This window comes from Salvia hispanica, chromosome 6 (assembly GCF_023119035.1).
Source record: "Salvia hispanica cultivar TCC Black 2014 chromosome 6, UniMelb_Shisp_WGS_1.0, whole genome shotgun sequence".
Taxonomy (NCBI): domain Eukaryota; kingdom Viridiplantae; phylum Streptophyta; class Magnoliopsida; order Lamiales; family Lamiaceae; genus Salvia; species Salvia hispanica.
In genome coordinates this window covers 6234578-6256301 of record NC_062970.1, presented here as the reverse complement: position 1 = coordinate 6256301, position 21724 = coordinate 6234578, and the positions used below count along the sequence as shown (strand labels likewise).

The following is a 21724-nucleotide window of genomic DNA, read 5'->3' as shown; positions in this document are numbered from 1 at the left end:
GGCGAATGATCATTACCCGGGGATGATGAGGAAAGAAAAAGGCCCAAAAAAGGGAAAAACCTATTTAATGAGTTTGAGATGAAAGACTTTGGGGCTTTGAAAATTCTTGGGAAAAGAAGGGACATCAAAAAGGGAATCTTTATTAGTCGGGGAAAAATATTGGGTTTATTGGGGAGATAGGGATCCGATTGCAAACCAATTATTCCCCCTGATTGGAAAACATGGATTACGATGAAGGAAGGGGGCTTTTGGGGATCGGGGGATATCAAAGATTAGGGAAACCAATTTATCTATCCCCCAGGCCGGGTATTGCCTATGCAAGGGGGGTGGGGAGCCAAATTTTTGCATGCACCGCAAGAAAAAGCACCGGGGGAAACAATTGGGTTAAATTGGGGCGAGGATGGTTGAACATGGGCTTCTTTTTTCTAGAAACACGGGCACATGGAGATTCATGGATTTCCGATCTTTAATGGGCGGGAACCCGGGGCCACCCGGGGAAATCGACTTGGGTACTTTACTTTTTTTGGGGCAAAATATACAGAAAAAAAGAACAAAGGTGGTGGACTATCTAGTTAGGGGAGTTTAAAGGGGAAACAAAAAGGGAGGAGTACAATATGTGATTGATATGGAATTATACTATACCATAGATAGAATGCCAATTAATGTAAATTTTGGTTTACCATAGATAGAGAATGTCTAGCCTATATAAAGATCTGTAATCCTTGTACATTATCATCAGTGAATAGAATGAACATCCTTTACCGATCTTAACAATACTCCCTCGTCCTATTTCTATGGGACTAAGGGATAACGGACTATATTTTTTTTATTACATACTTTGCCCACATTCCTCACCAATCCCCTTCTCTATTTTACATTGTTTACAAAATAATGGAATTTAATACTCCTTCGGTAGTTCATTAATTGGCATCGTTTAATTTAGCACACATTTTATAAAATGTAGAGGAAAGTGGATGAAAAAAGGAAGAGAGAAATTGGGAAATTAGGAGGAAAGTAAAGAGAAATAGATAGAAAAGTGTTTTATGGAAAATGAATCTTATCTAATTAGATAGAAATAAATTTTCTTAAATAAAAAGTTTCACTTCTTTAAGAAATGAACTAAAAAGGAAAGAAATTCTATTTTTATGTGATGGAGGGAGTAATTAAATGTATTAATAACGATTTTGAAAACTAAAATAAATGTATTTAAAATGGTACCAAGCGAGAAGTTCCTAGGCAACTTCGTGGTAACTTAAACACAGACGACTAAGACATGCTTTTTCCTCTCAAACACAAAAAAGGATTCCTAAAATTTGATCTTATCATAAAATTTTTATAGGTGAAGATGAGTAATCACTACGACAATTGGGAGAGGCTAGTAGAGGCCGTGCTGCGCCGGCAGCACGACCGGGAGATAGCCCTGTGCCCTTCAACGAATTCTAGCCCCTCCAGCTCTCGATCTTCCAGTTTTGACAGCGAATTTTATGATCAGCTACACGCTGCCATCATCAAGTACTCCAACAGCCAAATTTTTCCATTTCCCTCGGCAACTATGGTGAGCAATAGTCTTGTGTTTCATCTGTATTGAGTAGGGAGCTTTCTTTATTTTACTGTTCATATTCTGTTTCTGTACTACATAAAAAGTGCATGATCTTTTCGATTTGATGATCGTATGCAGGTTAAGATTGTGGTGATGTTGTCGATGAACGACGAGAAATCCCGTACCAAAGCCCTAAAACTCACGGTCGAGATATCCGGCATCCAATCGGTGGCTCTGGCGGGGGCGGGGGCGGAGAAGAGTCAGCTGGTGGTGGTGGGGGAGTGCATCGACGCGGTAGAGCTCTTGCAGCAGCTGAGGAAGGGCGTGGGGTACGCGGAGCTTGTGAGCGTGGGCAGGGACGGAGCCAACATGGGCCAAGTCGCTGCTCCAGCGGAGGCTTGGACGGTGCCAGTCCCAATACCCCCACGGGCCCCACCAGGGTTGCCTGCTCGTGTTTATACGTTTTTTAAGGAGAGGGTTAGAAAGAGAATTGTGTTTTACTGGCATGTCACCTTTTAATTTCCGTTTAGTGATTTGGGAATTTCCGTTTTTCTTTTCGAGTGCTTAAATGAAAATACTACTACTAGATTATAAGAATATTAGTCTAAAATGTTACTTCTTCCGTCCCATGGAATTAAGTCATTTGGTATTAACACGGGTTTAAATACATAATAATTGATAAAGTAAAAGAGAAGGAGAAAAATTAGTGGAATTTGTGTAGTGGGTTGTAGGGCCTATAAATAATAAAGTAAAAAAGGAGAAAAAGATTACTATAAATGAATATGGACTATTTGTATGGAAGAGATGAAAAAGGAAATATGACCTATTTCTATGAGACGGATGGAGTATAAATTTACATTTCCAGTATTAATTCTCAATCCAACCCAAATAAGATATTTTTAATGAAAAATTATTCTATGCGAGCAACAATGAAATATTTATAGTAATATTTTAGACAAATAATTAAATTCGTGGCAAGTAGAATAAGGAAGGCACATAGTAAATCACATTGTTTAGTTATGTCAAATAGGATTAAAAAAAAGGCATAAACGTTAGTCGAATATGGTAACTTTCCATGAGAAATAACATCGGGAATATAATGTTTATGATATTTTAGACCAATTTTAAATTTTACAGGAATACCAAAATATGACTAAAGTATATTATTTTAGAGACCAATATCTCTAGATCATATACTAAGTACTCCCTTCGTTCCATTAGTTTTGACACAATTTTTTTTTCGCACCCATTTTGAAAAAATACAATAAATACTCTATCTGTATGTGAAATGTTGTCCAGTTTTGTCATTTTGGTTCTTCTTTGAAATATTGTCCACTTTGCTTTTTTTCCATTTTTGGTAAATGGATTCCACTTTCCATTAACTCTTTACACCTACGTTCTATTATAAAACTAATACTCCCTCCGTTCCATAGTAGTGGAGTCATTTTGTCATTTTTGTACGTTCTATAGTAGTGGTGTCATTCATTTTTTTTAGTAAAAGTGAACAAATTTCTCCTCACATACTTTACTCTCTCTAACTTTATTCTCTCTTCATCTCTCTATCTTTTTTCATTCCTACTTTATTCTTATTTTACCTAACTCATTTAATACTCCTTCCGTCCCGCTTAAGATGACACGTTTTTCCTTTTTAGTTTGTCTCAACTAAGATGACGCATTTTTTTTTGGAAACTTTATCACTCCAATTAATACACACAACCACTTTTTCTCACTCCTATTAAAATATTCATCTTTCTTTCTCACTCTATTTTAATACTTACACCCACTTTTCCTCTCTCCAATTAAACACTTTAACCAATAACTCCTAAAATCCCGTGCCGACTAAGAAATGTGTCATCTTAGCCAGGACGGAGGGAGTACAATATTTCTTAATCTCTGTGCCGAAAAAAAATGCATCCACTGCATAGAATGAATAGAGTATATAAATGAGGGACTCACATTACATTAACTTTTTTCACTCACTTTTCTCTGCATTTCTTAAAACTCGTGCCGAGTCAAACTTAGATAATATTTCACTGACGGGCGGGGGGGATAATTAAAGTGGACAGAGAGTAAAGTAAGAGAAAGAATAATGTAAATAAGAGTCTTCACTATATTATTCTCTCTTTTACTTGACTCTCTCCACTTAAATTATTTATTACTCCCTTTGTCCCAACTAAGTTGGTACAAAACTTTTTGGGCACGGAGATTAAGGTAAAATAAAATAGGAGAAAGAAAAAAGTATGAGATCAAATAAAAAGTAGATGATGAAATAAAGTAAGATTGATTGAACATTTTTTTTTATCAGAAAATGAAATGACTCGGCTTTATTGGAGCGTCCCAAAAAGAAATACGTCTCAGTTTAGTTCGGACGGAGAGAGTATTATTTTTTTTAAAATCAGTGCCTAAAAGATATGTGTCAACATTAATGAAGCAAATCCTTTTTATTTCGTGTGTTTTTAAGAGATATGGGATCACATTATATTATGGAATTTGTGGAATAATGTCATTGATTAAATTTCTTGCAGGTTTAATATTGAGTATATATTTTAGTAGCTTATTTTGCATATCTCTATAATATCATAATCTACATGTGTTTGTTTTAAAATAGAAAAGTATTAATAATTATTAAATTATAAAATTTGATTAAATTTTAATCAATCTTTCTAAAATTAGAATATTAGATTACGAAGTTCTAATTTTCATCAACTATCTTATTCATGTACAAAATGTCGTCTTTTAAGTTTTAACTAGTATCACGTTTGTGCTATGCACAGATTAATATATTTTTAATACATTAATTTTTAATTTTAAATTAATTAAATAAAATTAGAATCAATATTAACAATGAACAATATGAGTAACAATTTTAGTTATATGAGAATAAAAAATCTATACAAATCAACATTGAAGTATAATAAATTTAAAACAAATCACATAATATAATGTTTAAACATTAAATCATGGAGTAGGAAGATAAAATTTTATCACAATAAAGAATTAAACACAATGGATAATTAATCATGGAGTAGGAACATAAAATTCTATCACAATTAAGAATTAAACACAATGGATAATTATTCATCATTTTTAAAACTTCTTTATACACTATATTAACTTTAAAACCAAAATCAATTTCATCATTATAAACTAAAACCTTCAATTTTCCCCAATTTTTCACTGTTCAACAGAACTCATAGGTAAAATAACTCGTTTGTCATCTTTAAAGTCCTCCGCCTCACCTAAAACTATAATAAAATAAGAAACAAAATCAATAATCAATATCCATCATTGTCGGGATGCTGCTGCATTTGGTGCTGGTCGGAGCCGACCCAGAACGTCGGTCAGTATATGGCGTCGTTGCCGCCGGAGTACAACGGTGATACGAACTGATTTGGTGGTTGTGTGGAATCTGGAAATCATTCTGCCTCTTTTGGTGATCTCAGTAGCATCCAATTCTGAAGAGAGAATTTTTTTAATCAAGATTCGAATTTTTTTTCTTATTGGAACCAATCAAATTCAAATGAAAACAAAAATCATAAGAATTAAAAATTTAAAACCAATACTAACCGAATAGAATGAACAGATTATTGACATGCAAATGCCAGTTCAATGGAAGGAAAGAATTTTACATAATGTATAGGACATGTATCAACATATGCAAAAACACTGTGTATGATAAATACTAAGTATAGGAATAGGCATGATGCTTTGCACCTCGAATCAAAATTGAAACTTCACGACAGGTCTTGTAATTTGAAGTTAAAATAAGTAACTTTAAGGTAGTTTGTAGCTTTACCTGATATTCATAAGAGTGAACTACATAAATGGTACCTGATCTTTCACTTTCGCACGTAAATGGTACCTGATCTTTATTTTATATCGCTTTTGGTATCTATAAATCATATTTTTGGTACCTGATGCAATTTTCTTCCCAATTTGCCCTCTAAACAAATACATTTTCTTATTTATGCCATAAAGGATATTTTAGGTATATACAAAATTAGTATCAAAAGTGATATTATAATATCTTCTCTCATTCTCCTCACTCTTTATACTATTATTATTAATTAATATTAATATTATTATTTTGATATTATAAATTAATAATTTATTTATTTTTAATATCATTCAAATATAATTAATTATAATTATAGTTATAATTATATTTAATTATTATTGAAATATTATTGTTATAATACTAAAAACTAGTAGTAATTAATAAATAATTATAGTATGATTATATAAATTATGAATCATATAATATTATGTAATAATAATTGTGAATTGTATTCATAATGATATAAAGAGTTGAATATTTTTAGTTAGGTGTTTCAATCTTAAAATGAGTATAAAGTAATTTAATAAAAAATATTCAATTGATTTAATTATTTTTAATAATTAATTTAATTAGAGATTTTGTTCCTGATTTATATTATGAATGCAATTGATGTATGTATAAAAAATTAAAAGGAAAGAAGAAAAAGAAGATAAAAGAAAAAAGAAAGAAGAAGAAATATAAACTAAGAATAAAAAAAGAGAAAAGAAAGAAAGAAGAAAGAAAGATAAAATACTAAAAAGAAAGAAGAAAATGAAGAAAAAAGAATGAAGAAGAAACTAAAAGAGAAATAAGAAAGGAAGAAAAAATAATCACATATTTGGTACTATTTAATTGAAATTTCCAAAAATATCCTCCATAACAAAAAAATCACATGTTTGGTACCTAAGGTTATTTTTGTCACAGGTACCAAAAATGATATAAAATAAATATCAGGTACCATTTATGTGCGAAAGTGAAATATTAGGTACCATTTATGTAGTTCACTCTATTCATAAATACCAGGAGCTTCATTACTTCCAAGCTAAAAGGCCACCCATAATCACAGTTGATGCCCCTAAAGCCAAAGCTTTCACAATGTGCCCCGAGTTTGATATTCCGCCATCCGCAATCACTGGCATAGAACTCTTAGCCACGATTGAAGCAATCTTATAAACTATTGTTGCCTGAATGACAAATATAAATAAATTACTTTAGATAATAGTTGTTGGATGTAACCACTCATTAACTCACTATCAACTTTAAATAACTCCCCACTAATTTTAATTTAATTCCCTCCTGATTTAACCGTATCAATAGCAATAAATATTTACTAAAAAATAGTTTTACTTAAATAATAATATCTATTTTAAAAGGATATTTTCCTAAATACCCCCAAAACTCCCATTTTATATATTGTATAGATTATATTGACATAATCTTTGATTACATTGAGGCATGGAAATGTCAACTTACGGATAAAGGAGATCTAAGTATGAGGCAAGCCCTACAATTCATAAGGGTGGGAATACGGTTATTCGTGGTTATCCGACCCGAAAACATCGAGTGCTCATACCTGACAAACTCATAGTTTAAGATATTTTTGTGTGTGATTAACACAAGTTATTGTTGATTTAAGGTGTATAGTATAGATTTTCACTCACTTATGCACTAGTTAGGTGATTTAATGAGTTTGTCGAAATTTTGAAGTAAAAACAGGTGAAAACAAGCTTGAAACAGGGCTTAAGGAGGCAAAATAGTGAGAAAGCCCGATCGGACAGTAGAGAAATGCCCGATCGGGCATTCGGTTTGTGCATTAGGAGTCCAGAGTGAGGCCCAAATAGATGAGCATGTCCACTAGGTGATATCCCGTGAACCATTGCAATCGAAACCAAAGCCCTACTCTCCTAAATTTGTGGGAAAACCGTTATTTCTTTGCTTTCATTGTTAATTTCATTTATTTCTTAGTTAAGAAAATCAAGAACTCCTCTTATTAGTGTTCAAAGTCATTTTGTGATACTCAAACCGGCATTTAGTCTTCAAGAATTGATAATTTAACTTGCCACGACCTATAAAACCCCGTACACTTGCGGATGATGTTTTGAGCATTACAAACCCGACCCGGAGTGTGTTTCGGGTATCCAGATACCCTACACGGGCATTCAAACCCTCTAAATCGGGTACCTGAATACTCGACATTGTTCATATACTAGGAATTGAATTTTGTCTATATTTTAATAAAACTTAATAACTAATAAAAATTAAGAATATGCGTATACAATAAATATAAAATTCTATTTTTCAATAAAAATGAATGTAATTCTTTTGTTTGTTGTGCTAATAATACGACTTATGTTTATGTCTCTTGATGATGGAAAATACAAATACAATGATGAAAAATATAACTATTTAGTTGTATTTATTTTATTTTTCAAAACAGATTAATATTATATGAATCCATAGAAAATTCAAATTGACTAATATCGTTAATAGCACATTTATTTTATATTGAAACACATGAATTACTTTTATTAGAGTTGAAGAAAGGAATCATGGGTTAGGCCTAAACTCAATGCCCTGAACGATGAGACCCGACTTCCCTTGATAGCCTTCCTTCCCCAACAGCCATGTCTCTACCACACCGTCATCGCCTCGATCGTTATAGAAGCTTCCCAACTCCACCTCCATCCACCCATCACCTCTCCCCACAGCTACCCTTCCACTCTGCTCAGATCCATCGGGGCGTTGCAGGTGCACCTTCGCAATCTCTGTCAAGCCATCGCCTATCCTTACTGGTTCCTCTCCAGTCCGGCTGTGGCATTCGCGAGCATTCTCCCGCCCAAAGTGATCGAGAATAACTGCCCTCTCATCACTATCACCACCAACTCCATCATCCGTGAATCTCACAAATGCATTTGCCGATTGGAGTCCGTAAGGATTCCAGTCTAGCTTGAAGACAAGATAACATCCGTAGATGGTGTTGGAGGATAGCATCCGAGTGTTTATCGTGCCCCGGATTTCAAGCCAGTGAACAATTTTTAACAGAGCAACCTCTGAGAATCTGCAATTGGTTAAAAACCACATTTGTTGTTTGTTAAAAGAAATCCTGTTTTTTTTTATTGAAAAGATTGTGAAGAAAGGACCTTGAATCTGGATGGGATGTGAGGTCCCAGTACATTGGGGTGTTGCCACACCATATAATTTCCAGCTCTCTTGCTCCCACCATGTAGCACTTCTTCCCATTCCCTTTTTCCAGACTAAAGCTCTGTTTCAAAGTTAGAGACGAAAGATGAAATCAACGACAAATTAATTTTTTGGCCCACGTTCACTCCTCTATATTGTTATTATATAATATGGGAAATAATTCAGATTCAACGAATTCCTCATATATAATTAATATTGGCCCGATTAACCTTTTTATTACTATCAATTAAAGATTGGGGAACGTCCTAACCCAATTTTTCTTTTTTCATGTGTTAAATGAGGATATCGATGAAAGAATTTGTACAATATGAATTATTTGACTAATTCATTTTCTGCTCAAATAACTGATCAATCAATTAAAACAAGGTGATGCTTTTCCTGATCTAATTTTAGACGACTTCGGTAAAATAAATTTATCAAATAATTATGTATATATTTCAGAAAACCCAAAATAATTACTATGTGTAGTACATATATTGAAGGATGAAATAATACCAATTTTCCGGCATCGAGAAGAATGGGAGAGTTGCAAAGGATGAAGTATAGCTCTTTGTTGTTGGAGTAGACCACAGGAAATACAGATCTTGATATAATTTCTGGCCAATCCTCCGGCAGAAATTTGTCCCAAACAGCGTCGGAATCAGCGGCGGATTTAGAGGCTTTTGAGATGGTAGCGAATCTCATGGCATCTGCAGGCGAAGTTCGCTGCAGAATCTCCGATAAACTGTGACAACCAAGGCTACTATCTTCTATTGTCGGTATTAATAATAGCTTAACTATAAATGTTCGTGAATTAGTGTTTATTTTAATAATAGCAGATCGCCTCCTTGATGTTAAAAGAATTGATAGTTGAGATCTTAGTAGAGGCATGCAATAGACGTTGTGTGGTTACCATGAGTAAACTAAAATACAATAATAAATTATTGTATAAAATTTGTAATAAAGAGAATAACATATTAATAAACTAATCAAAATCAATGATAAATATGCGTAATCTATTTGGGCGGCTAAGGATGCATACATATAATTTTCTTACGCCTCAAGTTTGATGAGAGACCAATCTGTCAGAGATCATTTAATGAGCATTTAATGAGTTTGCAAATAATCGACGTCCCCTAATCCTTCTAAGATTTCTCTAACCTCTCCAACCATAGGATAAAAGTTTTTCACCTGACAGAAGGATAATTGTCTAAGGGAATAACATGAACTTTGTCAGTAACATTTTAATGCTCGACCCCTTTTATAGCACCACTTGCAAGATTAGGAGGTATATAAAATACCGACTTTTATGACTCCACACCCATCACTTTCAACAAAATCTCACCAACACATATACGCCTACAAGCAAGAAGTAGAAAAGAAATAAGTGGGACAGAGGACATCGGGAAGTGCAAACTCTGGAAACTGAATATACGATGTCTTTTGAAAAAGGTAACACCAGAAGCCATTTTGTGTTTCCCTTAATTATTTCATCGCACATAAGCATATAGTGATAGAATTTAACAAAAAGAAAATACAGTCTCCATAGTCAGAAACATAAAGTGATGAGATCTTAAACTTTAGAGCCTTTACAAAAAAAAAAAACTAAAACTAGGTATATGTCTACGGGATGCCAATCTGTCGGAAATGGCTTCTTGGCAAACCGAAGACAACAAGGGCAGCCACAAATCCTCATAATTGGAGACGAGTCCTCAATCTACATAAAATAATAAGATGAATATTACAATAATTAAATCTAAGGGTATAAATTTTATAGAAAATCAAAGTGAGAGCCCAACCTATTAATTAATGGTTGTAGTAAATTAAGTAGAGGCCCATTCCCAATTGTTTTAGTAATCTAGGCTAGGATTAAACGAGGAATGCTAGTCCTTTACGAACATAGGAATTTTCTTTGAAAAAAATAATAATAAAATAAAATAAAAATTGATTAATACTAAGAAAAACATTAGCCTATGTTTTAATTAAGATTCCATTGATTTTATAGATTTTATTTTATGAATAATTACAGTTCAATCTTCTAGTCTAATTGACTTTGAAATAAATTAAATCTTCAGATTAAATTTTAAGAATATAATGTTGTAATCCAAAATCATTAAAGAAAATAATCTAATTTTATATGCATTATTTAACTACTATAACCTTGAAGCTAAGTATAGTCCGACCTTTTCTTTTCTCAAAAAGGAAGGACTTGTGAGGAGAGTAACACCGTGAAGCGAGGATTTAATAGCTAGAAACCTCGGAAGTCATACAAGGTAGAACTTTCTTATCCTACATACTAATGTCGATAAAAATAAAATTATTTTCAAATGATAGTTGCGAAAACTCGAACTCATGTTCGTTGTTCATGTTCAAATGATGTTGTCTTGGCATAAATGTTTTATGTGTGATGCCTATCTGTTTGGCTAAGGCCAAGGAAGTGTGTTGTAAATCGAATTCGGGTCCTGGTGAGGGTGGTGTCCCTACCCGGACTAGTGTACACAAAAGACCTATGGCCAAAGGGCAGGTCTGGTGACCGTGGAAGGTGGCCACCTTCCCGGCACAAGAATGATACAGTGACCGTGGGAGAACACCATCTCCACGGCACAAGATGTTCAGATATGGCAAAATATGAAAGAACTTAGACTGCGCAGTCGAACAAAGACTTTAGTAAGCTTAGGTCTTTTAAATAAAAACCCTTGAGTGTTACTGTGATGATGGCTTGACAATATTTTCTAATGTATATGTGCATCTTTCGGCAATGTGTTCACTGAGTACTTTTGTACTCAGCCCTGCATGTATTTCTAAATGTGCAGGTTGAGCAGTGACGGTGGAGAATGCTGAGCAAAGTTGATGATTTCCTTTTTATTTTAAGTAGAAGCTCCCGGTGGTGCATGTCTCCATACATATGACCACATTCATTCCGCTGCTTATTGTTCTTCTATACTCTGATAAATAATTATTGAATAGTAAGATTTTCATTCAAGCTCTTGTGAAAAAAAATTAATCTGAAACTGTCTCCCCTTTATTTCTAAGTGAATATTTAGTCATTGTTTATCCCCTTTCTATTCCCCTCTTCTTAATTTCCACCCCTAGTCACGGGTTCCCGGCTTTGCCATCCTTAGCAAAGTGCGGTCGTGACAGAGTGGTATCAGAGCAGTTTCTTTGATGCTCTGAACCCAAGAGTCTCTTTCAGTTACTAGTCAGACTTGTTCCACTAGACTATCTAATTAGTTATCGAACTCTCAGCATTCCCACCAATCGCGCTCAACGAGAAGAAGGTAATTTGTTCTTTCTTTTAAAAGCAATTTGAGATGTTCAAGAGGTTTAAAAAGAGAAAGTTGTAGGGACCGACAGTCAAATGAACGGGTCTAGTATGACAATATGAGATTTTAGAGAAAGGGACGATGAGTCTTATCAGGTTTTTGTTTCAAGCAAATGAAGGGAAAAAAATGAGACTTTTGAGAAAGATGAGTTCTATCGAGTAGAGATTCGGAAGTAAGAGTTGGAAGTGAGAGTTATGGAGAAAATGATAGTTTATTCCATTCAAGAAAGAGCTGGAAATTTTTTTTTTAGAAAGAAAATGATGTGTTTTTATCTGGTAAAAGTTTTAAGTGAAGAGTTGATGTGTCTTTATCGAGTAAAGAATTTATATGATGAAGGAAGAAGTAACTTTTGTTTTTAGTAAAAATAGTGAAATGTGAAAGGGAAGAGGATATTAGTTCTTTGAAAAAAAAAAAAAAAGTTTGCGAAATAAAAGGTTGTTCTTTATCAAGAAAAGTTGAAAAGTTTTTGGTAAGAATATATCTTTTCGAATAGCGTATGAATCATGTTGCATGTAAAGGGAAATTAAAGTTTCTAAGAACTTAGAATGTTTTTTTTTTAAGTTGTGCATTCCTTTAGAAAACAGTATGAACTTGAACATAGAAGGGCAGTTGCTAACATTTTTCGCTTTTCCGAGCGATAATGAGAAAAGTATGCGATCTAAAAGAAAGTTAAAACCATTTGAGTTGGGAATGAACGATATTTTCAGAAAATGAAAGGAACTAGATATCTCTCTTCTATGTCCTAACAAAAGTGAACAATCTGGGTTAACCACTACCCTTGGTGACAATCCATTCATAACAAAAGATATTACACTCGTTGTATCCGTACATGGCATGAAGAGAAGCACCGCATCGTTTGTCGAAAGATGTTTAACTTGCCAACAGGTCAAGGCATTGCACCAACGACCTTATGGGAAATTACAACCCTTGGAGATTCCCGGATGGAAATGGGAGCATATCACCATGGATTTCGTGACCGGCCTGCCCAAAACCAAGCGCGGGAATACTGCTATTTGGGTAATCGTTTATCGACTTATGAAGAGTGCCCATTTTATTTCTATCCCCATCACATATGGATCAGAGAAACTAGCCCAGTTATATATTCGAGAAATCGTGCGTCTGCATGGAGTGCCTGTGTCCATCACGTCAGATCGGGACTCGAAACTTACATCCAGGATCTGGCAAAGCATGCAAAGGGAATTAGGAACGAAATTAAATTTCAGCACCGCATTCCACCCCCAGACCGACGGACAATCTGAGAGGACAATTCAAACCCTGGAAGATATGTTGAGGGTCGTCGTACTCGATAGAGGAGAAAATTGGAAATCCATCTTGCCCCTGATAGAGTTTGCCTATAATAATAGGTATCAAGCCACCATCGACATGGCGCCTTATGAGGCACTATATGGAAGAAAATGCAGGTCTCCACTCTATTGGGATGAAGTAGGAGAGAGAAAAGTACTAGGCCCAGAATTAGTTGCAGAAATGATTGAGATCGTGAGACAAATCCGGAGTCGGATCAAGGAAGCGCAAGACCGGCAAAAATCCTACGCTGACGAGCGTCGAACCGATTTAAAATTTAACATTGGGGAGAAGGTCTTTTTGAAAGTATCCCCTTCCAAAGGGATAACCCGATTTGGACTCAAGGGAAAGCTAAAACCACGATTCATTGGACCCTACGAAATTCTTGAGGAAATGGGCCCAGTGGCATATCGGTTAGCATTGCCACCAAACTTTGGAAACGTGCACAATGTGTTCCTCGTCTCTCAGCTTCGAAAGTATGTATTCGACCCGAAACATGTGATTCGCCATGAGGAGATAACCCTGGAACCAGACTTGAGCTACGAAGAGAAACCAAAAACGATCCTAGATCGAAAGGTGCAACAACTAAGAAATAAATCAATTTCAACATTAAAGGTTTTGTGGGGCCACCACGGACAAGATGAGGCAACCTGGGAATTAGAAGAGAAAATGAGGGAGCAATACCCCGAGTTATTTGTCTAGAAAGACATCCAAATTTCGGGACGAAATTTATTTTAAGGGGGGTAGATTGTGACAACCAAGGCTACTATCTTCTATTGTCGGTATTAATAATAGCTTAACTATAAATGTTCGTGAATCAGTGTTTATTTTAATAATAGCAGATCGCCTCCTTGATGTTAAAAGAATTGATAGTTGAGATCTTAGTAGAGGCGTGCAATAGACGTTGTGTGGTTACCATGAGTAAACTAAAATACAATAATAAATTATTGTAAAAAATTTGTAATAATGAGAATAACATATTAATAAACTAATCAAAATCAATGATAAATATGCGTAATCTATTTGGGCGGCTAAGGATGCATACATATAATTTTCTTACACCTCAAGTTTGATGAGAGACCAATCTGTCAGAGAGCATTTGATGAGCATTTAATGAGTCTGCAAATAATCGACGTCCCCTAATCCTTCTAAGCTTTCACTAACCTCTCCAACCATAGGATAAAAGTTTTTCACCTGACAGAAGGATAATTGTCTAAGGGAATAACATGAACTTTGTCAGTAACATTTTAATGCTCCACCCCTTTTATAGCACCACTTGCAAGATTATGAGGTATATAAAATACCGACTTTTATGACTCCACACCCATCACTTTCAACAAAATCTCACCAACACATATACGCCTACAAGCAAGAAGTAGAAAAGAAATAAGTGGGACAGAGGACATCGGGAAGTGCAGACTCTGGAAAATGAATATACGCTGTCTTTTGAAAAAGGTAACACCAGAAGCCATTTTGTGTTTCCCTTAATTATTTCATCACACATAAGCATATAGTGATAGAATTTAACAAAAAGAAAATACAGTCTCCATAGTCAGAAGCATAAAGTGATGAGATCTTAAACTTTAGAGCCTTTACAAAAAAAAAAAACTAAAACTAGGTATATGTCTACGGGATGCCAATCTGCCGGAAATGGCTTCTCGACAAACCAAAGACAACAAGGGCAGCCACAAATCCTCATAATTGGAGACGAGTCCTCAATCTACATAAAATAATAAGATGAATATTACAATAATTAAATCTAAGGGTATAAATTTTATAGAAAATCAAAGTGAGAGCCCAACCTATTAATTAATGGTTGTAGTAAATTAAGTAGAGGCCCATTCCCAATTGTTTTAGTAATCTAGGCTAGGATTAAATGAGGAATGCTAGTCCTTTACTAACATAGGAATTTTCTTTGAAAAAAATAATAATAAAATAAAATAAAAATTGATTAATACTAAGAAAAACATTAGCCTATGTTTTAATTAAGATTGCATATATTTTATTTTATGAATAATTACAGTTCAATCTTCTAGCCTAGTTGAGTTTGAAATAAATTAAATCTTCAGATTAAATTTTAAGAATATAATGTTGTAATCCAAAACCATTAAAGAAAATAATCTGATTTTATATGCATTATTTAACTACTATAACGTTGAAGCTAAGTATAGTCCGACCTTTTCTTTTCTCAAAAAGGAAGGACTTGTGAGGAGAGTAACACCGTGAAGCGAGGAGTTAATAGCTAGAAACTTCGGAAGTCATACAAGGTAGAACTTTCTTATCCTACATACTAATGTGGATAAAAATAAAATTATTTTCAAATGATAGTTGTGAAAACTCGAACTCATGTTCGTTGTTCATGTTCAAATGATGTTGTCTTGCCATAAATGTTTTATGTGTGATGCCTATCTGTTTGGCTAAGGCCAAGGAAGTGTGTTGTGAATCGAATTCGGGTCCTGGTGAGGGTGTTGTCCCTACCCGGACTAGTGTACACAGAAGACCTATGGCCAAAGGGCAGGTCTGGTGACCGTGGAAGGTGGCCACCTTCCCGGCACAAGAATGATACGGTGACCGTGGGAGAACACAATCTCCACGGCACAAGACGTTCAGATATGGCAAAATATGAAAGAACTTAGACTGCGCAGTCGAACAAATACTTTAGTAGGTTCAGGTCTTTTAAATAAAAACCCTTGAGTGTTACTGTGATGATGACTTGACAATATTTTCAAATGTATATGTGTATCTTTCGGTAATGTGTTCACTGAGTACTGTTGTACTCAACCCTGCATGTATTTCTAAATGTGCAGGTTGAGCTGCGACGGGTGGAGTGAGTGCTGTTAAATTATCAAGAATAAACTCTCGGGGATTCATGTCTTCATACATGAAACCGAGTTCTTTTACTTCCGCTATGCCTTTAAACAAGCAACGTTACTTCGCTTGAAACTCTGATGAATTGAATATGTATGAATAATCATTCTAGTCCGTATGATCGAGTGCCTCTCGCGTTAAGTACTATTTCCTTTAATATATATATATATATATTGATTAGCTAAATTGGATTTATTCTTAATTTCCCCAATTTCTTTCCCCTCTTCTTACATCCCCCTCCTTTTTAAGTCACGAAATTCCGTGGTTAGATTATCCTTAATCAGCCGCGGTCGTGACATAAACACTCACCCGGCAACGTAGATAAAAGGTCCATTCAATCTCTGCAATTTCACAATCGTTGAATCCAATGAATTCCTCACAACTCAGAAACACCAATTAATAGTACTTGGTTTAATTTTTTTTAATATACTATCAAATTTCCTGACTAAATTTCTAAAGCCGGAGACTTGGTAAATAGTGTATGAAAGTCTATACTACTCCATCAGTCGGTTCCTTCAAATTATACGGTACTACTACAAATTTAGAAATTTTTTAACAATATATCATCTCGATCACTTTATTTACAATTTACTATATTATTAAAACTAATAATATAACATATTGTAAATATTACTATGACTAACACTACAGATAAATATTATTAATAATATGAATCTCATTACATAATAGTAATACTTTTACTAATTGTTTTTATCTCATTTATTTTACTAATTACACATTAAAATTTATACTACATTATTTAATTTTAAAAGCTACTATTTAAAATATGGGCAGCATAGGTTTACGTTGAAGTGGTCAATGCAACTTGCCTAAATTATTCTTGTGTTCAATCATATTATATCGTTGTGTAGGTTAGCATAGAAGGATGTGATTAATGTTGAGTAGATGTGTATAATTTCTCATAATTTTGGATTCTATTCAAATTGAATCCAATGTGTGTCGGAATCTAACTAGAATATAGAATCAAATGACGCTGTTTCATAAAAATAAAATTTCAAATTACTACTGTAATAAATAATTCACCTAATTAATCATCTAAACGGCATCATTTTGATGTGTTGAGTTGGTATTTCAACATTAATTATGTCTGTCATCTTCACATAGAATTTAATTTTGTTTTGTCGTACTACTTGATTGTGGGACTAACTACGCATTAAAAGTTTTTAAAAAGTATTTTCTAGTACATCCAAAGTTGGTAGAAAAACCTGATTTGAATACTATTATACTAGTTAATGTATTTTCTTGCTATTATTCTTTTACTATATTTATCATGTTACAGATTTTAAAGGATATTATGAGTAAGAGTGGATATAAGTATTATATTTAATTTTTTTGTGGTTAATGAATAATTTTTTAGCTTCTTTCCATTAGTATTATTTGGTACATAACCAATAATTATTCTGATATACGGAATTTGTAACAGATGAAAAATCTGTCGAAAAAATTGGGAAAGAAATGGTAGGGAAATGCGGCAATTTGCTTACTTGGTGGGATGTTGAGAAAGAAAAACACATTAAGGGATTGGGAGTCAGTAAATGAGAAGTTCAATGTAGTTCTATTTAGCGGCCACAACAAAAGGGACGGTGAGATTGATGGAGTGGTAAATTTATGCTATGCAAATTTACCTTAGGATGCGTTGTGGTGAGATTGATGGAGTGGTAAATTTATGCTATGCAAATTTACCTTAGGATGTGTTCGGTAACACGGAATTGGGGTTGCGAACTGGAATTGGAGCCTTCAATTCCAATTTCGCTGTTCGGCAATACAAAAAATATGTAGAATTGGAATTGAATTATAATTCTACCAATTTCAATTCCATAAGGATGCGTTCGGTAACACGGAATTGGGGCTGCGGAACTGAACTAGAGCCTTCAATTCCAATTTCGTTGTTCGGCAATACAAAAATCTGCAGAATTGGAATTGAATTATAATTCCACCAATTTTAATTCCATAAATTCAATTCCATATTTTAAGAAAAGAATTCGAAATCATTCCACATGAAAGCGGGTCAGAATTGAAAAAAGGCGCGGATCCTTACCGGATCAAAAGCTAAACGGGTCATATAAAAGGTAAAATATTTTGCGCTTTTCATTTTCCCCTTCTCTCTCTTCGCATGCCCTAGCTTTCTCTCTGCAAATCTGTTGTGCGCTTCATCTCTACGATTATTTGATGGATAATCAGGTATGATCCAAACTTTTTACTATCAATGCGATCTATTGTGTTACTGCTGTCAGTTTTCATGTGCTCATCTTTTAATTCTTGCTTTATTTCTGATTTATTTGTTGTGTTTATATTCTGTAGCTGAAGAGAGTTTATTTGAATTAAAAGAGTTCAACATTCTTTATGATTATGTATGTGAATTGCCAAAGGATTTGAATCTTCTTAACCCTATATCTTTGATCAAAAGTCCTCGGCCTCAAAATTAGTTTTTTGCGTTCTGTACTCTTTCAATCCTACAAATAAATTATATTTATAAAAATATTAAAATCATTCAAGTAAACGTTTTTATAGTTTAAGCTTTGATACCATTATTTTTCTTTTCAGCCCACCTTTAAATTTACCCCTCAATAAGGTATAACTAATCTATTTCTTTACTATTCATCACTGATATACTGTTATTTCAAGTTTAATTTTAACTTATTGCCGAATGGTGGTTAAACATAATATGCTACTCCATTGCAAATGAGCTATAATTGTAACATCCCGAGTCTTTTTCTATCATTTTAGTTGAACTTGAAAGGATGTCGAATGAGTATCTAAATTTTTTTCATTTAATCTTCATTCCTTATTAACAATCAAAAGAGTAAGAGTATGTGATGTTTACGATAAATCCATAGGAGTTGCAATGTATAGATAAGAATTGTAATGTATGTTTAGTAATTAGCATACCACTAAAGTATTAATTATCAAAGTATTAAGAGTTTGAATCTAAGAAATAAAGCATAGTGGGCTTAACATAAAGCCATCTTGGGCTCAAATTAAGAAGAACGAAAAAATGCTTCAGCTTGGAGCCCACTCTTGAAAAACCCAATTCACTAATAGAGCCCAAAGTATCCAACGCCAGACTCTTCAAATCAGCAGCTGCGCTCCACCTCTTTCTCCTTGATTACGCTCCTCCCATTCAAGCCACGTATCTATCCACCATCCACCTCCTGCTTGATTCTGCTCCTCCACCTCTTGCTTGATCACAGCAAATATAATCCCAGAGTCTACACCACATTTACAAAAAAACTTTTTTGTCACAGAAATGAGAATTGGAGGAGAGTCGGGAGAGGGTGCAGTGAGAAATCTCAGATAAATCCCAAGCCATCATTTCTTTCGTATATGTACAAGCATATGCATCCATAATTTGAAAGTAGAATCTGCCCAAGTAACATTAACAAATACACAACAAGTTTAACATCATCTCCCACCATCAAGCCATCCATAACAGTAAGACAAATGCCCCAAATTCACCAAATTCATGAAGTAAAAAGGAAGGAAGCATATACCTTAATAACTAAATCAATTGGAAAACTTATCTCATAAGCATAATTCTCCGGATTCCGGCGAATGGACTTAAGGCACCTCATCGACACGAGGACAGCCCCACAACCCCGATATGTCACCGATTCAATGATTTCAAGACCTTTACAATCTACAAGTCAAAAACACCAAACTTTGAAATTCAAGATTAAATCTTTAAAAAAATAAAACATAAGGGGGAAATGATAAAAATTGGGCATTCCTTACCATTCGGAGTTCGGCGAGAAGGCTGCGACTGTGGTGGCTTCGGGGAGCTGCTCCGGCAGCGCGAGGCACGGAGGAAGCCGCTGCCTGTGCATGCACAGCGAGGCGGTGGTGGATCAGGAGAGATAGGGCAGCGGCGGCTGAGGCGGTGCGTAGCAGCGGTGATCGGTGGTGGCGGCGGAATCCCGAGAGAGAGAGAGACGGAGGCCGCGACGGCGAGCCGCCGAGCACACAGCAGCGGCGGCATGAGCAGAGCCGAGATAGGAGAGGGGAGTGGGGGAAGAAGAGAAGAAAGGTTGGGAGGGAACACGCCGGCGACGCCGGAGGAATGGCTAGTCGACGGCAGCGAGGTGTGGAGCTGGATGAGGCGGCGGAAATTCTGATTTTGTGGGAGGATTTTTCCCTATTTTGTGCATTTGGAGAAGAAGAGAGATAGACCGATAAGTGGGGTGGAGTATATGGGCTGATTTAATCCTAAAATTGGGGTTACTCTTTTTCTAATTTAATTAGAGTTGGGCCACTAATTTAATTAGATTTGGGCCAATTTCAACTTTTATGCAAGAAGGTGGCTAGTTTTTGGAATCTAGAGTTAGGCCGGAATTATTAATTTTGGGTCTAAGAATAAATTGGTCAAGTAAGCTATGATAATTAGTTGCGATCCGAATTATTAGTTTTGCGTAAAATTTGTAGCAACGTATGGAGTATCAATTTAGTCAAAGCCTGAAAATAATAGAAGAAGAAACATCAAATAATATGAGTTTTAGAAACTCCTTAAAGATAAGTGAAATAATGAAAGAGAATTAATTAGGAGGCATGCATTCCTATTAAAGTTTAAGAATTTCTTGAAGTTTGATTAGTATTTTATATTGTGATGTTTTTACAAAGGTTATCTTCGCAAGTTAAGGTCAGATCGAGAAAATCAAGTTAAGGAAATTAAACGAGCGAAGAGAACTTTTCTATCCTACATACTAATGTGGATGAAAATATGAAAATGTGAATCTATGTTTGTTGTTTATGTAAATGATGTTGTCTTGTGATAAGGCTAGTTTTATGCATCGGTTATGTGGTGAAAAGCACTATATTTTACTGGGTCTAACACAGTTTTTAAGCCAGGTGTGTGACAGAAATCGCTAGATCCAGGAAGAGCTGGAGGAAACGGACTGGCGAAGGAAATGAAGGAAAAGTGAGTAGAACTGAAGGAAAAGGAGGCTAGAAGAAGGGAGTCAATAGCTGAGGGTAACAAAGACTATCTATACCTCGCTGGGCCCCACTTCAACGCCTATAAATAAAGGAGCATGCACTACACAATGAAGGACGGATTTTGCTCTTAGCTCACACACAACACACACACTTGGGAAATGGGAGTTCTGGGGTAGTTTAGGGTTCTAAGGGTTTCATCTTCCGAGAAAGTCAGTCGTAACACCGTCCGCGTGAAGGGCGTGTTGGGGATAATCGCAGCGGAAAATGCAAAACAAATAAATCCACATAAGAATCTATTTAGGTGATTATGTGGTTCGATTCAATTTCATACTTGAACATGTAGAGACATATAATTGCGCAATTAATCACATAATTTAATTTAAATTATGTTGTTGAATACTTACAACAATGATTCTCCAAAGAATCGAAGTGGCTTGCTACTTCTCCACGTGTAGATCTTGAAGCTTGATTGTGAATGCAAGACCAAAGATCTTCTAACCTATGACCCTTAACTCTATAGATCTAAATTCCTTGTGGGAGGAATCTCTTAGAAATTATAAGAATCTTGAAGGAGAAGACAAGAAAGCCAAGTGTGGAGGCTAGAGTTTGTGATAACATGTGTGTCTCCTCCTTACATTCTTATTTATAGAGTTTATGATGGGCTAGGTTAGGGATCTATGGGGCTTGGATTGAGCCTCCCCAATTGGACCTTCTTTACTAATTAAATTATAACCCATAATTTAA

The 21724-nt window shown here is 34.9% G+C and overlaps 3 protein-coding genes across 5 annotated transcripts; 1 reads left to right on the top strand and 2 right to left on the bottom strand.

Annotated features, from left to right (window-relative positions):
- The first annotated feature begins 1242 nt into the window (after positions 1–1242).
- LOC125192827 lies at positions 1243–2097 on the top strand. The gene is made up of 2 exons (XM_048090488.1): positions 1243–1555; positions 1679–2097. The coding sequence occupies exons 1-2, from the start codon at positions 1346–1348 to the stop codon at positions 2057–2059; spliced, it is 591 nt and encodes a 196-aa protein (XP_047946445.1). The 5' UTR covers positions 1243–1345; the 3' UTR covers positions 2060–2097.
- A 5788-nt stretch (positions 2098–7885) lies between these two features.
- LOC125192824 (F-box protein PP2-B11-like) lies at positions 7886–16459 on the bottom strand. The gene is made up of 4 exons (XM_048090484.1): positions 16333–16459; positions 9054–9282; positions 8498–8619; positions 7886–8415 (listed from the first exon to the last, which is right to left on the bottom strand). Exons 1-4 carry the CDS (start codon positions 16362–16364, stop codon positions 7905–7907), a joined length of 894 nt encoding a protein of 297 aa, XP_047946441.1. The 5' UTR covers positions 16365–16459; the 3' UTR covers positions 7886–7904.
- A 2446-nt stretch (positions 16460–18905) lies between these two features.
- Positions 18906–20245, bottom strand: LOC125192828. Of its 3 annotated transcripts, none has more exons than XM_048090491.1 (3): positions 19784–20245; positions 19573–19688; positions 18906–19260 (listed from the first exon to the last, which is right to left on the bottom strand). In XM_048090491.1, the coding sequence occupies exons 1-3, from the start codon at positions 20025–20027 to the stop codon at positions 19237–19239; spliced, it is 384 nt and encodes a 127-aa protein (XP_047946448.1). In that variant the 5' UTR covers positions 20028–20245; the 3' UTR covers positions 18906–19236. The 3 variants fall into 3 exon arrangements, with proteins under 3 accessions (XP_047946448.1, XP_047946447.1, XP_047946446.1); XM_048090490.1 differs by having other exon boundaries at positions 19543–19688; positions 19784–20242; XM_048090489.1 differs by having other exon boundaries at positions 18906–19688.
- Between the last annotated feature and the right edge of the window lie 1479 nt (positions 20246–21724).

Excerpts from the sequence above, each read along its gene's own strand:
- LOC125192827 (XM_048090488.1), top strand. The coding sequence starts at position 1,346 with ATGAGTAATCACTACGACAATTGGGAGAGGCTAGTAGAGGCCGTGCTG. Across the intron at positions 1,556-1,678 it reads CATTTCCCTCGGCAACTATG|GTTAAGATTGTGGTGATGTT; the intron begins GTGAGCAATAGT and ends GATCGTATGCAG.
- LOC125192824 (XM_048090484.1), bottom strand. The coding sequence starts at position 16,364 with ATGGACCTTTTATCTACGTTGCCGGGTGAGTG. Across the intron at positions 8,620-9,053 it reads TTCTCGATGCCGGAAAATTG|AGCTTTAGTCTGGAAAAAGG; the intron begins GTATTATTTCAT and ends ACTTTGAAACAG. Across the intron at positions 8,416-8,497 it reads ACATCCCATCCAGATTCAAG|ATTCTCAGAGGTTGCTCTGT; the intron begins GTCCTTTCTTCA and ends AACCAATTGCAG.
- LOC125192828 (XM_048090489.1), bottom strand. The coding sequence starts at position 20,027 with ATGCCGCCGCTGCTGTGTGCTCGGCGGCTCGCCGTCGCGGCCTCCGTC. Across the intron at positions 19,689-19,783 it reads TTCTCGCCGAACTCCGAATG|ATTGTAAAGGTCTTGAAATC; the intron begins GTAAGGAATGCC and ends TTTGACTTGTAG.